General features: G+C 43.7%; 1 protein-coding gene, 1 non-coding gene and 1 pseudogene across 2 annotated transcripts; all 3 read right to left on the bottom strand.

Annotated features, from left to right (window-relative positions):
* Window positions 1-527: 527 nt before the first annotated feature.
* On the bottom strand, window positions 528-4,402 carry LOC127315568 (protein CYPRO4-like; annotated as a pseudogene).
* Window positions 4,403-7,034: 2,632 nt separating this feature from the next.
* TRNAF-GAA (transfer RNA phenylalanine (anticodon GAA)) lies at window positions 7,035-7,107 on the bottom strand. The gene has a single exon. It is a non-coding gene; the product is annotated as a tRNA-Phe (tRNA).
* A 4,719-nt stretch (window positions 7,108-11,826) lies between these two features.
* On the bottom strand, window positions 11,827-15,457 carry LOC127314198 (GDP-mannose transporter GONST1). The gene is made up of 9 exons (XM_051344655.2): window positions 15,301-15,457; window positions 14,347-14,572; window positions 14,055-14,194; window positions 13,429-13,558; window positions 13,150-13,248; window positions 12,861-13,015; window positions 12,462-12,578; window positions 12,276-12,373; window positions 11,827-12,182 (listed from the first exon to the last, which is right to left on the bottom strand). The coding sequence occupies exons 1-9, from the start codon at window positions 15,309-15,311 to the stop codon at window positions 12,124-12,126; spliced, it is 1,035 nt and encodes a 344-aa protein (XP_051200615.1). The 5' UTR covers window positions 15,312-15,457; the 3' UTR covers window positions 11,827-12,123.
* Window positions 15,458-17,390: the final 1,933 nt, after the last annotated feature.

Below are 17,390 nucleotides of genomic sequence, written 5' to 3'. Positions count from 1 at the left end.
CTACCGCAAGAACGAATAACAAGCCAAGATCCAATCTAGAAGATGGTAGCAACGAGAAGATCATGAGACTAACCCTCGAAGATTTCCAAAGCCTACGAGATTAGATCTCGTTGTTGCTGTAGTCGATCACTTGCCTCTTTCGAAAGCGCGTAGAAGATCTTGACGGTGCCACAGTCGGGCAACACCTCCGTACTCGGTCACACGTTCGGTGTTGATGACGGCGTCCTTCTCCCCGTTCCAGCGGGCAGCGGATGTAGTAGATCCTCCTCGGAATCCCGACAGCACGACGGCGTGGTGTCGGTGGTGGTGGAGATCTCCGGCAGGGCTTCGCCGTAGGCGCTACGGGAGAGAGGTGGAGGAGGGAGTGGTGCTAGGGTTTGAGAGAGAGGGAGGGGTGCGGCCAAGGGCAGCCTTGATGTGGCCGGCCAGCCCCCCTCTGGGCAGCATCACCCTCGACCCACCTCCAGGGGCTTGGCGCACGCCTAAGCCAGGCGATAAAAGCCAGAAGCGCATCTCGTCAACTCCCACTAATGTATCTTGCCAGCTCCCAGCAGCATCTCGCCGGCTCGCTCTTTGCCCATTCCTAGCAGCACACCCCACCAGCTCCCAGTAGCGCAGATCACCAGCACCGGCAGCAGCAACACCTTGACAGCCCAACAACAGAAGATCGCTGAGATCAAGCTGTTTACTACCCCAGTACCTCGCTAGGATCGAGCCCTTCAGTTCTGCAATCTCTAAACCAAATTCTGGTTCCAATGTTACACTAAGACCTGAATATTACTTCAACTGGAGTACCTGAAGAAGAGAGTATACCAGTTAAGTTCAGAGAGAAGACAGAAGAGAGTACATGCTATAGTTCAGTACTTTTATTCAGAAAATGACAGAAAATGAACCACGATTCAAGAGATACCATCTTAGATGCAAATGCTTATATCCAAAATACATCAACGAACAATCAGTACACCCATAACCAAAGGAGGCAATGAAAGGTCCAGTCTTTCTGGCGGACGCACCTTCAGCCCTGGACGTCGATGCACATGATGTCCATGCGTCCAGTAGGTGGGCGATGGACCCGTGGCGGAGGGTGTTGTCCATGATGACGCGGTTGAGGTCGGTGGAGATCATGGACTGCAGCGAGTGAACACCGTCAGGGAACAACATCCGGAAACACTCTGACTGCTACGTCCCTGTCACGCCCTTGGCGTTGATAGGACACATGTCCGCCACCTATCCTTCACCGCGCCTGAGATCATCTTACACACTTCTTTTACAACATGAAGCCTGCACATACATTTTTATAGCAGATACATTACACAGATCAACACCCCGTCCAAAACTCCAGCCTGTGTTATGGTTAACCAGCTTGTACGGTGGGTAGGGAGCATCTTACGGGAATTCCCATCTGAACGAGCGCAGGAATCTCATGTGAATTTTACAGTAAACTACGGCGATATCTGCCTGACGCTGCGTCTAGCGTAATGTAACCATGGCCATCTCCACGGTTATAGGAAAGTGATTGGATGTTCCAGAGTCAAGAGCGAGCACGTACGAGTGGTAACTGACACGAGAGTAAGTGACAAACCCTGGTGACAAACTGACAATTAAGATGGCGTGCGTGCGTACGTACCGACGAAGTGGCCCCGGAGCTCGCCGTCGGCGGCCTCCCAGCCGCCGTAGGGCGCCCCCTGTGTCGGTAGCTAGCCCGGCCACATATACATGACGTACCGGAAATTGGCTGGACCTAGACATTGCCCTAGTATATGCAGCATGGGATTCACATTTTTTATATGAAGCTAAAGCATTGTACTAGCTTGATGTAGATACTAAAAATTTGTAAGCACCCACATCTTATGATTAGAGTAGCCGTGGTACAATAAGAATAAAATGTTTCAAAGCAAAGTACAGATCAAAATATTAACTGATTTCTGGCAGCATTGATTCCCCAAGCTTACCCAAAACTGTCCACCATGGATTGTCATTCCCAACCAAGATCGATGCAACTGGACTGAGCTTCAGCAAGCTATGTGTTGCGATCCAATTTCCCATACGCCCATGGAACCCAGTATTCTCTTTCCCATCATAAAGACAGTGCAAATCAAGACCAAGTATGTGTCTATCATGCCCAAAATCTACTTCCCATCATATATAACATCCACATGAGTAATTGGTGATCCAAGCACAGGTAACACTGTCTTCGCCATCTTTCATCGAACTCTTTGAGTAGAGCATGATCTTGCCATCCACAGAACCAACAACAACTGAACCATTCCTAGTACTTGCAGAGCACTGGAAGTTGATGCCCTACGAGAACGGATGGCCCTGCGGATAATGCAGCACTGGTGACTCGGAGGAGCTACCACTGCCTACAGGCTACATCCCACATATCACACCTACATAGCCAGTTGTCTTCCGGTCCCAAGAAGGTTGTCCCGGAAGGTTCAAGCTGCACACTTCTACTATCGTTGGCAATGTCTCGCATCGTGATGTCAGATCCATCCTTCTAGAATCGCCACTCCGTGAGAACCTTCCCGGTGTTGATGTCGACATGGTGGACGACGTTGGAATGGGAGCGCCCGTGTCTCCAGGGATCATGAGCAGCATGTTAGTCTCGTTGCGCATCAGCAGGGCCTTCTTTAGAATCGAGTAGGAGCTGGTCTTAATGCCAACGCGGCCGCCGGAGATCTTCACTGAAACGCCCTACCCGTGCATGTTGTGGCAGAAGTTCTTGACCACCTCTATCCCAGCGCCACCGACCAAGAAAATGTTGTCGAGCGCGCCAAGCGTCAGGCTCTGGATGACGCTGTCGTCGCCGGCCTCCTCCTCAAAACAGGGTGATAAACTGATAATTAAATACTGCAGCCATAGAATTGAAATCTTAACCGTTTGATGATTGAAGTTTAAGCTAATTTGACTTTTGAGGTAAAAGGACATGTTCCTGGGTTGTTTTATCAAATCAACCAGATTTATGTCTAAACAGATCATATTAGACATAGAATTTTTTAAGTAATAGGAATTTCCTACCAGCATCATTTCTAATGTCACGGTAATTATTGATGGTTCATATAACAACTATAGGTATTTCCAGAAAACGAAATAAAAAACATCAGAACAACTGAAGCATGACTTGTATTAGTCAAGCATCAAGAATAAATATCAGTTTGATCTTACACTTCTTACAAATGCAGCAAGATGAACTGCACCCTTTTTTTTTGTTCATATAGTTGGCATGCCACATTTGTCTGAATGAACAAATTATTCAGGAGTCGGTTAATGAATAAAGATAAACTGGGTGAGAATTCAGACATACCATTCTCAAGAGATTCATGCGCTCTCTGAAGTAGTAAAATAGATTCGGCATATTCATCACCACCTGAATTCCTCCTCAATCCATTCTCACTCTTCCCAACAGTCCCCTCATCCAATATGTCGTTGACATCAACATCCCACTTCCCTGAACTAATCTGCCCGCCATCAGTATACATGAGAGGAATGCTTAGAGTAAATTTGAACCACCTCTATGCACCATTGCTGAATCTAAAATATATAGCAAAGCTAATCATTCTTGTTTGATAACTGCTGCTTGTATAATTGCACGCACCTCTAATAAATTAGTATTTGGTATGCTAAATCAAACCATTTAGCAGTGATGCTGACATACACAAAACACATGTACTGTGACTGAAGTACTGAACATGTGCTTAAGTAACTAACAATCCAAGTCCTAATGATTAGTTATGACACCTTCAAATACAAATAAGAGGGAGTTAGCTGCACCCATTGGAAATTACATGTTTGATAACTACCAGAAGATCTCCCTAGCCTTATTCCCTGGATCGATGGAATTGAGTGAACCAATCAATAATGAGATCCAAGTTAAATCCTGAATTCAATCTGTAAAAGCCAGGAGCAAAACTTCAGTGTTCGTCCAAGTAAGAAGCATCAACCAGACCAGTACGTTTGCATCTAGTGCGACCTTCCGAACCGTTGAACAAAGGATATCAACTGCAAGAGAGGGTACCCACTGACTCACCGGCTTGGGCTCGACCTTAATCGGCAGTGATGAGGCACGACAGCTGTACAGAATCTGCTACAAGTGCATCATGAAGCTATCCCTATACACAACCCAACAAACACATGGTAAGAGTGAGAACAGATCGAGGATGAATTCATACAGAATGAAAGAGATAATAATTACCTCTAGAGGGCATGGCACAGCATGAATGTCGCCGTGACTGCTATCATCCTCGGAAAATTGCCGTAGCATATGCAGAACATCATCAGACAGGTCCAATTCGTAGATGGTAGCTAATGTTGGAGGATTCTTGCCATCTTCCTGCCGCTCAACAGCTCCCGCTGATCGATTCACACGGCCACGGCTCCACCCATCCCCAGCTGGCCCCATTAGAGTCCACGCTGCCGCTACCTTCGCTCAAGTCCGCCGGCCGCCGCCTCCCCTCTCGTGCCTGTTGGAACCTGGTGGGGCTCGAGGAGGGGAAGGATTCATGTGGTGAGATATGAGCGCCGGAGCTCCTCGCCAGGAGGGTATCCGCCGGCTGTTTCCGGTGAGGGATAACGGTGGCGTGGTAAGCTATGCTGCTGTGGCCGAGGAAGAGCTAACGATCTCTCTAGATTCCTCCTCCTGCTTGGTGTCGCCCCAGCCACCACAATGCACCGGTGGGGGTTCTCCGTGCTGACCTCGATCTCGAGCTGCTGTCTACCAGTCGTCGTGGCGGGGTCTTGGCGGTGAGGATAGTGTAGGGTGGGGGCGAGCGGGTGCCGTTGCCGTCGTTGTGCTCGGAGATTTTGCAGGCCGAGGATGGAGGACGGCAGGGTGGAACCCTAACTCGAACACACAGCTCCTCCTCTAATATTGTAGTAACTGTTTGTGGAGGTCGCCACGCGGTCCGGGAGCGAAGATTTTGGGCCAGGCCCATAGGAGCGATGCCCAGGTGGGCGACGGGAACGACCAAAAGGACAACGAAATAGGGGGAGAAGGGGCAACACGTTCCTTATGAATAATATAAGTTCACAAACCAAATAAATCTAAATAGTTTAAAAACAAATAAAAAGGAAATTTTAATTCGGCTCGCAGGTGCATATGCTCCCACCGCCCAAAAACCATATTTTCATTTGTCAAAAATTCCAACAAAAAGTTTCGCATGTACATCTCGATAATCTATGTGTTCGTATGGTTTCAAGTAAATGGTATTTTTGTGGGCCATGTAAAAAATCAGGTGTCACAGAAAGCCTTATTTTTATCACCAATTCTTTTACACGCTCAAACGATAAGTCGATTTTTCATGGAAAAATTTTATGCGCATGTAGCATGTACTGCTTGAAATTTTTTAACATTTCAAAATGTTGAAAGATGCATTTTAAAATAAAGGGAGCAGATGCACATGAGAGGCAAAACATCACTCCCACATAAACAACATAGTGCACATTCAAATAAAGTTCACACACAAATAAAATGAGAGAAGATGATTATTGGTTTCCTAGGTAGACTCACATATGCCCAATCAAATCCGCTTGAATTCGATCTTGAGTGTGGTGATCATGGATCTAATTGTGCACGTGGTGGACCTATTCAAATGATGTTGTCCTAGGCTTCGGCCCAACCAATTAACCTTGAAATTATCACTCTTGGTTAAAGAGGCTATCATGCGCTTACACCATCGATCATAATGTGCATGATCACACAAGCAATCATTATCTCCCACATGGTCTTAATGTTTCACGTTCTATTAGGGGAACAAACAATGGTGCATGATCACGCAAGCAGTCATTATCTCCCGCATGGTCTTAGTGTTTCATGTTCTATTAGGGGGCCGAACAATTGCCCGTCGAGATTGGAGCACGCCACCTGCTTCCCAACCTTCCTACAAGCATCTTGTTTTTTGTGTGCAAACCTACGACATTTCTCTTCTTAGGGGTTGCGGATTGTCTTTATAGTTATAAGATCAGTCACTGCTAGATGTCATCAGCTAGATAGTACGTCTCGGTGTATGCATGGCACCCGATATCGGCCTACCGTTAGACTCATCATCATGACATCATCGCACCGTGCAACAAACCATTTTTAACTTTGACTAGGAGTTGTTAATTTTTTATTTGTTTCTATCGTTTGTCATATGTTTGTGTTACGTTAGTGGACCTATCGTCGGGCAAGACCTATCATTTCTAAATAATATATATGGTTGTATGCAACTGATGCAGAATCTGTTGAATTTTTTTCCTTTATTTAGCTATGGTTTGAAGTTTTGAAACCACACTCACACTTATAATGGTGTCCCCACGTTCATTATTAGACGGTGTAAATGTATTGTTTCACGAAATTATTAGCTAGATTTTCATCTGGTGGATAAGAAAATCATTAGGGCTATGCGATAGAAAAGCTTGACTAAATGTATTGGTAGTATTATTGTAAAAAAATATTATACGCTTCTTTTCTGGGAAGTGGTGATTCTGTTTAAAAACTAACTCCACATTCGGTTTTCGGGTATGCCACTTAATAACAATTTTTAGATTTTGCATAGCCTTGAAGGAACAACTTTGACCATTAATTTGTGTACATATAATATCGTGAAACTATTTCTTTCAAGTTTGGTTTACTAAATCCCAAGTAATTTCCATCAATTAGTGGTTGGAGATAGAGAAGTTTGAGACGAAGCATTTTAGGATGTCATGTATTTTAGGATGGAGGTTCAGGATGAATATGTAAATCAAAATTTATAAAACTAATAATGACATTTGTGATTTATAACGACACAATTATTGGTACAATATAGATCCAACAGATACAAGATATTATTTTATCAATCAGTGCTAAGAGATAGAAAAGTTTGATAGGTACTTCGGTAGTACATTGTAAAAGTATGTTTGAGGACAAATTCACACATTCGATTTACAGATATGATACTTCAGCCAAATTTAAAAAGTTAAGTAATGTTCAGGAATCAGTGCTATGAGATAGACGGCATGTATTTGGTAGCTTGGCAGTATAGAAAGAAATGGTTCTCAGATCGAAAAAATAATGCGGTGAGCGTGGATCGAACACGCGACCTTCAGATCTTCAGTCTGACGCTCTCCCAACTGAGCTATCCCCGCTTAGACGAAATTATGTCGCGGTTAAGATTTATATATAAACTTTAAGATGTGTGCCTTTTCAAAATGCGGCACAGACATGATCTTTGTCCATCTAGACCAATAGGAAAAGAACAGAATACAAATCGGATGATTCGGATCATATGTTACTGTAAATTCTATCGCCTGCCCTTGTCTAAACAGAAATACAGTATTAATTACAGACACCTTATCTCTTAGAGAAGGCCACACCAAGATGACTTGTTCCTGAACTCTTCACAAGGTGGAAGGAAAAAACTTCACGCGCTCTCCTCTCCATGCGGAGACACGCAATGCCATGTAACCTGACGTCTTATATCAACGTTTCTCAAAAAGATCCCTAGCATCGGCCCACGCTGCACATCCACACCGGCAATGTCAATTGAAAGGACATAGCTGATCGTCGGTAGCGCTGTGCTCTTCGGTCATACTTGTAGTCCGAATCGTGCATTGCTTGGCCCTGCAGGATAATCCGTGCAGGACCTGCAGGATAATACTTGCATGTCTTGTAGGGATAATACACTGTTATTAGTCAAACCCATCCGTGTCCTAGGTTTCGAGACACGTCAAGCCTGCAAGGTGATTTACACAACAGCTTTCTTTTAGACCAAATAAACGTGAACAGTTACTAGAAATTTTGACAGATATATAGAATGTATAAAATACGCATATGCATACTTGTGGATACAAGCCTATGTGTTTAGCAATCTCCATCTTCCTTATAATATACTGGTGCCACATCTTCGGTTTATTAAGCTGAAAATGAAAGATGAAACTGAAAATGAGTTGCCATGTTCTTCCAGAACACACAAGAACAAACATGCACACCTTATTCCAAACCGCCCATGTAATCAGCTCACGTGCTCCATCCTGGGCTGCCTAAATAAAACAACAGTGTTTGTGCCATTGATGTGATTAATCAGTATTGCATTCCGATTACAAATTCATGTCCACTATGCATCGAACTTACGTCATCAGGGATGCCTTCCACGCAGGTATCAAACTAAACAAGAGACAGAGCATATGAAAGGCATTAGCAAAGATCACGCACGGTAAGTAACCAGAAATCAAAGGATCAAGGTGCGAATCGCAGACCATCTGCCAATTATAAGAACAAATACCTCTAAAAACAGATCAGAAATGTCACTACGATCCAGTGCAAACTGGATTTTTCTTCGATATCGAGGGAACATATCCTGTCGATTGACTTCGACCAAAGCAGATGTGGAATCAATCTGAGCCACGTTCGAGAAAGGAAACATAGATGACCAAGCATATACAGCAGGCACAAAAACACAGATAAACGCTATTGTTGCTTATTCCTAAATAAGACCAATATATGTTTGGTTCCATCAGTACATCACACATGCTAACCTTTTGCTAAGTCATACACTTCCACATCTCAAAAAAGAGACGATCAATGTCTTCACGGCTCCAATAATCAAACATCACATCCGACACGTGCTCCTGAGCCAAAGGAATATTGCTGTCAAATACAACAAAGACCTGCGTTGAGCGCAAATTAAATATATTGATAGGCTAATGTATTTACCTTAAAGGCCATTAGAACAAAAAAATAGCTCATGCGCGGAAATCCTGCCGCAATCCTCACTGCTTGGCGGAATCCTTTATTGTTCATCTCCATCCACTACAGAACAAAGTTATCATGGTATTATACTATGTTTGTACTTTTACTCCACTATTTTCTTTAGGGCATACTTACCTCGCAAGATGTTAGTTCACACTCCATGTAACGTTTAACCCACTGCTCATAAGATATAGATTATCAGCATCCCAAAAGATCATGAAATTAACTTACTTTCATAGCTTTGATTGTATACCTTGATTTTCTTTGATATTTCTTCACTGAGCTTTACATATTCTTCATCAATTTCATAGCTAGTAAATGATGAGCGGTATGTCACCCAATCGAAGTACCTTATACCGTCCTGCAATCCAGAGGGGAAAAGAAATAGATGAAACACATAACTGCATTGAAAATTAAGTGAACGGTTTCAGTACTGTTTAAGCTACGGAAGTTAGCAGAATCGCCATGGTTCTAAAAAATAACATCATGATGTACAATGTAAAACTAACAAATTAACCGTGTAATAGGTGCAAAATCAATTAGCTACTTAGATTAGTAGCTATCAATCTGGGAAAGGCAAGACCATGAACAGCTAGGAAATGAAATTGCCAAGAACCAAATAATTTTACTGGAAACTCGTGTTAAACTTGAGGTTTTCTTCTCTAAATCTATATATAAATATATAATTAACAGCAAACCCAGTAGTACCCACCTATGTAGTTACCTATGGTAGAAGACTCTAGATTGTGTTCACTAACTAAATGAACTTGGTTTTTTTAGACGGTAGCTCAACCTGGTCAAATACAACATGTATTTCTTACCGACAGAGCTCTAAGAATAGCAGTGCGATAAATCACATGTTGAACATAATCCTCATAAACCGTAAAAAAAGAAGAATATGGCCATGTCATTTTAACGGGGATTCTGGTTTTAGGATGCATTAACATGAGAAAAGGCTGAACTAGTCATCATTACGAGTATGAGCATAGACACTTACATCTTTAAGGACAAGGCGATGGTAGTCGCCCAAGTCAGCGAGCGAGGAGTAGTTACGGTCAAAGTACCAATCGACAGCGTCATCTTTCTCATAGTCAGCAAGCAAGGCCTTCAGATTTCTGGAGAGTACTCCTTTGTCAGTGTCACCTCGTCCAGATCATCTACGCAAACTCCTCGGGCCAACTACGCACAACATAAGGATAAGCAGTGAGGGATAAAGTTCAGTCGCAAAACAGGAGGATTGCAAATTACAGACTCACACACGACATGAAAGATGTGGATGAGAAGGAACCTTGGAAGCCCTGACACGGTAGAGAGCGAGGCGCTCATAGAGCTTGCGTTGTTCATCATTGTCCAGACTGCCCACAGAGATGGTGATAGGAGCAGGCCTGGTGGCCAAAACCTTGAGGTATCCAAGGAACTCCTCATCGCTGATAATGTCATTTTCCTCCAGCTCATCCCGTGACGCGACCGTGACCGTGTCCATGCCAATGGCACGCGCGATCTCGGTGGAAGGTTCTTGGTGATCCGGGACGGCATGAACGTCAGAGGATGATGAGCTAGTACGGGCACCGGCAATCTCGCCGGAATCCCTGGTGGGAGATGGGCATTGGTGCTTGGGCCTCTTCTGTCCCGTCCACGCCCCTTCACCATCACTGGCGCCGCTCGCCGGATCGTGCATCTCTTCTCCGGCGATACCCTGATCCATTTGGGGTGGGAACGAGAGAGAGAGAGGGGCAAGGGTTCCTTCCCACTGGCTGACGAACCCGATCGAGACGGTGTGTCAGGGTGTTTTTAGAGTTTTTTTTGTGAAGCGGATAAGGATGAAGGATGGCATACAAACACGAGTACACATGTCCATTGTTCAAAAAAAAAAAAAACACGAGTGCACATGTCCAGAGGATGCAGCTGCCTCCATCAATTCAATGTACAAGTCCTGTATTTATTTATTTATTTGAAAAATCAAGCCAAGTAAAGTTTGACCAAACTTAAGAAACAATCTACCAACAAATATGATATTCTATATATATCATATGAAAATATATTTTATGATATACCTAATGATATTGGTTTTGAATTTTGCATGTTAACGGCTTTTTTGTAAAAACTTGATCAACTTTACATGGTTTGAGTTTTCAAAAATAACGTAAGCATTACTCATGGAAATAGATGTAGTACACAAAATGCACACAAACCCTTAAAAAGGGCCCACAAGTATCATTTTCGAAAAAAATGCCCACAAGTTACGAAAGAACATAAACATCATAAAAGGTAGTTGTGCAGAACCCGGTGGTTGTTCTGTGCACGGAACCCCGTATATGTTTTTTTTAGAAAAACCCCCGCATATGTTTGTGTCATTGGATTCACCCAGTTTCATGCTTTAAGATTTGTGTTGCCATGTTTCATTCACTTCCGTAAAGATTCAAGGATCTCAAACGGATTGGCACACAACGAAACTGACTGATTTCATGCACGGGACAAAACATTTCACTATTTGTGCTTGCTATTGCTAGGTCGCCGACCATCAGTCATTCTTTGTCGCAGTTGAAGAAGCCATTGGAGAAGAACAGTGAAGATCATCCCGGGAACAAGAAAAACACCATGGCACAATTGATTTACAAGCCGCACTAGCCATCCATCTTTGGACACTGGATCAAAGTGGAGCGATCTCAGATTTGGGTTAGTCATAACCTTGCCAATCTGGCAAGAGTTAATCATCAAACTGTATTTTGGTTAGGCTCAGGACCTGATGACATTCTTCAGATTCTTGAGAATGATCGCCTTGTAACCCTTGGTGAGTAATAAAGCTCCTTTTTACCCGCAAAAAAAAAAGATGTTGGAACTATTGTGACTTGATACTTCTTTAATAAAGCAGCCGTGTGCATCTATTGATGCAGAGGCTGGGGCTATGGTCCTTTATCGAAAAAAAACATGGAAAAGCGCAGGTTTACCTGTGCGGCTGTACTTTTTTTTTTCAGAATTTTTGAAATTTTAAAATATCATTTTCGAATTTTAAAAATAAAGAGATCCTGTGAGCTCGGGCTCCGATAGCATTTTATGGAGAGTCCAAGGACTACATGTTCATTTGAGCATTTTACTCACTTATCCATAGCAATGCATAGAGCAGACCCACCCAACCAGGTATATTTGAGCAGTATCTATCTGTATGACTGTATCATCATGCAACAATGGAGCAACAACAGGGTTCCAGCTTTCCAGGTCGTTGCCGAGAAGAAACGAAAAGGAAAACTGTAGCACCAGGCTAACTACATGTTGTCTGATGCCTTTGCCAACTGGGAAAGAACCTTCGCATATGCACAGATTTCCCAGACTGTAATCTGAGGGAGCATCCTGCTTCTGATGATCAGGAAAATCCTAGCTACCTTCTTCTACCACCTGTACACCTTGGCAGACAGCTAGGACTGGGAGCTGTCGCGCAATTTCGCCCTGGCGAAAAATACTCCCGCTAATAGACCTGCAATGGTCAAAGTTTCTTTTTGTTAGGCAAATGTGATATGTATGAACCCAAAAGTAATGTAGATTTGACATCATTGTAGACAAAACCTACCAAGCAGTATGCTTATGGAGTTCTCCATGCTTGTGCGGACTTTGAAGAGAAGGATTCCGGCCATAGAAAGGGGGATCTTGTTAAGAGACCCTACAAGGCTGTACCAGGAGCAATATTCCTGTTAAAGAAGCTCACGAAGAGTGAAGTGCATACATTCAAGAAAGGCTGGTAGGATTCATTTGGTACCTATATGTTGTTGCGCTTGTCTGACGAAGAAACCACATCGAAGTAAAACTGATAGCAAGCCCCAAAACTCCACTGGCAGTGATGACTAGCCAAAACATGGGCATCCTCAGCAGTGGCCTGCAATTCATTTTCCATGAGACTAACGAGTAAATAGTTGCAATTATAACTAGTTTTTTTCTAGATAGCAGATGGCATGGCCATACAGTAAAACTTTTAGACTCTGTTTGGTGTTGGTGTGTCTAAAAGGAACGGACTTGAATGCCAGGGAGGACATGAAAGTTGGAAGGAACTTTCCGGGTGAATAGTTGCGCAAAGATGGTGGTTCCACAGTTTGTATGTTGTTCATTAGGTTTGTGCTATACAAAAAGTGAGAGAGTTAAGTTTAAATCACGAACTTACGTTTCTAGCAGATACTCCACTTCGTTAAAACCAAGCACGAGGATAATTCCCAATGGTAGTGAAAGAGCGTTATTCAGTAAAACCATTGAAAGCTCATTCAAATTCCCAGACTTGGTGGCTTGCTTAGCACTGTCCATTACATGCCGCAGTGTAAGCTGGAAGAAAACAGGTTATATGGAGGCACCTCAGAACAGAAGATATTTGTCTTGTAACTTGTGTTAATCTATGGGACTGGAGATGGGAATCTAAAACATTTGGGAGGTGTAACAGCTGGCATCAAGAACAATACCGAATATGATGCTGTTAGAAAACAGTTTAAGATCTGCCATGTATAGCCGACTTTGTGAAATGAGAGATCTGTTATTCCTCCTGCAATGGCTGAGATTATCTACAGAAAAAGAGAGGTGAGTCAAGTCTTCGATACACCTGTTAGTTCGAGCCAGCGTTTCCTGAGCACCTATTGTTAGATATAAGGCAACAAATAAATTACGTGCAACTATTCAGCAATTGAAGAAGAAAATAGGGTTCTAGTCCTACGAAAACATTTATAACTTATAATTAGACATACCATCAACATGAGAGAAATCCAAACTTGTGTACCATGGTGCTTTTTAAAGAAGTAGGTTTCCCCAGAAGCAGTAAGTACATTCGCGACATTCTTCAATATAGTCAGCATCGCAACATTGATGTACTTCAAACTGAAAGGTAGAAAATATTATAAGGTGCAGGAAATAAAATTCAGCAAACACTACAATCTTTCTTTCCTTAATATAAGTTGAAGAAAAATTCTTCACAGCTCACACGGAAAAACTCAACTCAAAATTTTCCTAAGCCTAGAAATTGATCCAAGTTTTCTGCTGTCCTGTCTAACTAACTAATAGACCATGGACAGACCCAGAGCAGATGAGCTGCACCACCCACCAAGCTAGTATGAGCACAACAAACATTTCTCCCTAACTGAACTTTATGAGCTGTCAAATATTATCAAGCACTAGTACTGAGAGTGGGAAGGAAGAAACAGAGTATGGTTTTTATATTTTACTAAATGGAGGAATAGATAACTTTTAAAACTAACTGCTCAAATTTAGTAAACGGTCCATGCCCAATACCAAAGAGGATACAAGTACTGACCAAAGCGAAGTGCACAAAAAACAGTGCTCCAAGCTCAAAATGATCGGGATATCTGAGACATACCTAAACATGCTTGTGATTAGCATTCCGACAAATATGATGTTCACAGGCAACCAAACCTTGATTAATTTCCATGTTAATGGTTCAGTTGAAATCACACCGGAGAGGGACAATGTAGAAACAATGGTCACTGAAACAATGTTCTGAGTAAACCATGATGAAGGAGACATGTCAATGCCAACCAAGCAGCACAGACAAAACCCAGAAGGAAAACACAATTAGCATGAGAAGTATACAGCCAGTAAAGCATCAGAGATATTCCAGCACTAAAACACAATTAGCATGTCAATGTTACCTGGTAAAGCATCAGAGATATTCCAGCACTAAAACCATAGCCAGATAGAACAAACTTGTTGACTAAAATCATGCTGCAGGACGCTATGCAGTAAGCCAGACCGGACAGAAGAGACTTGTTCTGCATGTTTGGGAGCCTCAGGAAGCGTGAAGGGCCGTCTTTGTCTTTTGAAACCTTGACATCTTCCAGGTCAGTGGCTTCAACATCGAAGGACCCCATCGTGGGCCTGGGGAAATTATGAGACAGAAACACAACGGATCGTGTTAGCTTGTGCGATGATTGCTTCTAATCAGAACCCATGGATCGAGCATGTGTATGAAACTAATGGCACTTAAAAAAGCATCATGCTGGAGCAGAATTGTTAGCATTTGCATTCCCCAAAAAGGGTCACCACCAAAAAGGATGAACTTCAGGGAGTTTTCCCTGTTACAGTCAGCTACAGGACTTGTACTACTACTGGAATCCTGCAGTAAAACTATCCTGCCAAGTGCAAGGATAAAATTCGGGAGGACATAACAAGTACAGTGGTCAACCGAGAACGGGCCCCAGGTAATTCCGGTTTGTTTGGAGGGGCTAAAAGCCAAGCAGAAACAATGAAACATTCCCATGCCCACACGCTTCGAAAGTACAGTAGTAAAGTACTAGTACCACAATGGACGGAGTACTAAATTGGATTCGAGCTGCGCAGCTAATCGACAAAAAAAAAAAAATAGCAAGGAGGAATCCGACTAACAATTTGGCACCAGAGGAATCCAATCGCGAGCTTCCCCATCCCCCAGGCACCACAATCTCCCCGAAATGAAGCGAAATTGGCAGTAGGCATACTAGACCGGCTGCAGGCGTAACATCTGAACCCACGTATCCGAAGGGAGCATCGGAGCTCAGGGGAACCACCGGGGCGGGCGAGGGCCGTAGGTGGAGTGGAGGTTGCGGGAGGTGGACAGGGGAGCTCACCTAGAAGCCATGGCGCCGGAGCCGGGTCCCCGGGAGCTCCCTCGCGGCTCCCTAGCGTCCCACGGCGGCGGCGCACGACGGCGCGGCGCTCGACGGAATGGGAGCGGCGGAGGAACTGGACACGACGGCGACGAGACGAGCAACGGAAGGGGGGCTGCGGCTTTAAAATATCCGGCGGAAAAGGGAACGTTCGCAGGCTGCGCTGTGGGCCCCGGCCGTGCCTATCCAGCTGACACAGCGCGGCGCCGCTCGCTCCGCATTCTTCGGCGGACTCGTGGCGCTGACCCGAGCGGTCGCTGAGCACCGGGTCCCGCAGGATCGGTGGCCCACGGTACGGTGACTGTGGAAGAAAGGGCGCCAGACACGTGGGCGCTGCTGCGGAGGCTACTTCTGGTATTCATTTTTCTTCTCCCGTTGTTTTTGGGGCGTGCACGATTTTCGTGGCTGAGCAAAATGAGGTGTGGCATGTTTTGTGTGTTGCGCACTGGCCGTGGACATGTTGGGAATAGATGGACTACATTTTGAAAACCCAACGAATGCTATTTTACAAAAAAATGTTAGAACTGAAATGATTTTTCCAATTACAAAATTGGTACACCTAAATTGTATCCGCCAAATGCTGGTTACAACTTGGAGCCCTTTTGTTAAAGAGTAAATTGCACAAAACCAAAGTTTCTGGTAGACTTGGGGCATCTCCTGCAGAAATCCCATTTAGTTTTTCCGTGTCCATTTTTGTCGGAAGGACAAACACAAGTACCCAACCGGGCACCCAAACGGATAAGCAGTATGCTTTTTATTTGTCTCGCACCATTTAGGGTGGATTTCTGTTGATGCGTACATGTCTGATCATGTCTGCCTCGACCACAAAACCGAAACTTTTCATGTCCTTTTTTTTGTGGTCCATCTGTTTGAGGGACATATCAGCTGCAAATGCCCAAGTTCTGGAAATCCGATTTTTTTTATATTCCTAGCCCTTCGATTGTGTATCAATGGTGAGATTTCACAACAAAGATGAGGCAAGATGTTTTCACATAACCCCGTTTTCATGTTCTAGGAAATCGTTACCGAGTTAGTTTGGATATTAGCAACGCTAAAATTAGCTACGAAGAAGTTGAAGAACAAAATCAGATATGATCAAACAATGTGCCGGTTTTGAAAGAAATTTTGAATGTGAAGACAAAAAAAAACTTGAAAAAAATGTCACAATAAAAAAAATCACTGTCCAAATGAACATCCAGAGCCGGAACAGACTTTTCACCTTTTCAGAGAGAACACAACAAAAGTTCTTACCAAATTTGCGATCATTTAGTTAGATCTGTTACAGCTTGAGGGGAAAATGGCAGCAAACAAACTGATGAGCCATGTGTTCTAGCTAGCAAAATCATGCCCCAATGGGGAAGGAGAAGGAAGTAAATGTTGCAATCTTGCTTGTCTTCCCGCTGCTGGTTTTGCTATCCACTTCTCCTCCGTTCTTCGAACTGCCAGCGTGTTGCCTCACTGGGGAGGGATTTGGCTAGGGAGTGGTGAAGATGGGAAGAGTGGTAACTCGAAAACTCAGAGAAATGTGTGAGAACGGGAGGGAAATATGATTTCAGAGTTCATTTTGCAAAACGGTTGGGGTGGGATAGAGCTGGGCAAATCTCTGCCTATCTACACCATCCAACGGTTCAGGCAGGCATTAGTCAAAACTGCAGAATAGGCCATTTTCACCTGATACATCTCTAAACTGTTTTCCCTAACTTTTGAACAAACTTTCACAATGTCACAACATTTAAGCTAACTAGGAATGATCCATCCAAATCCAGGCATTGACGACAAAACAAACATTTTGGGTCTCACATCTTAGGCCAGCGTGGTGTACATGGACCGACCTAGCCTCAAGATTGAGCTTGCTCGAATGCTAGCTGAATGAGTTGGGTCGGTCCTTGCTGGCATGCATGCACGCAATGTTGTCCTAATGGGTGGGATTAGAATGTCAGTTTTGTCAATCAAAGGGTGAATTTGGGTGAGTTGTTGACTGCTAGTTAGATATTGCTTTAAAAGAAGATGTATTGTGAAAGTTTGCCCAAAAGTTGGGGAAAACCTTTACG

The sequence above is a fragment of the Lolium perenne genome, chromosome 7 (assembly GCF_019359855.2).
Source record: "Lolium perenne isolate Kyuss_39 chromosome 7, Kyuss_2.0, whole genome shotgun sequence".
Classification (NCBI taxonomy): Eukaryota; Viridiplantae; Streptophyta; class Magnoliopsida; order Poales; family Poaceae; genus Lolium; species Lolium perenne.
This window is presented reverse-complemented; position numbering and strand designations above follow the sequence as displayed.

What these genes read in the sequence shown, in the direction of transcription:
- LOC127314198 (XM_051344655.2), bottom strand. An exon ending in TATCTCTGATGCTTTACCAG is followed by an intron (nt 14,195 to 14,346) that starts GTAACATTGACA and finishes TGGTTTACTCAG; the next exon opens with AACATTGTTTCAGTGACCAT. An exon ending in CTAATCACAAGCATGTTTAG is followed by an intron (nt 13,559 to 14,054) that starts GTATGTCTCAGA and finishes TCTACCTTTCAG; the next exon opens with TTTGAAGTACATCAATGTTG.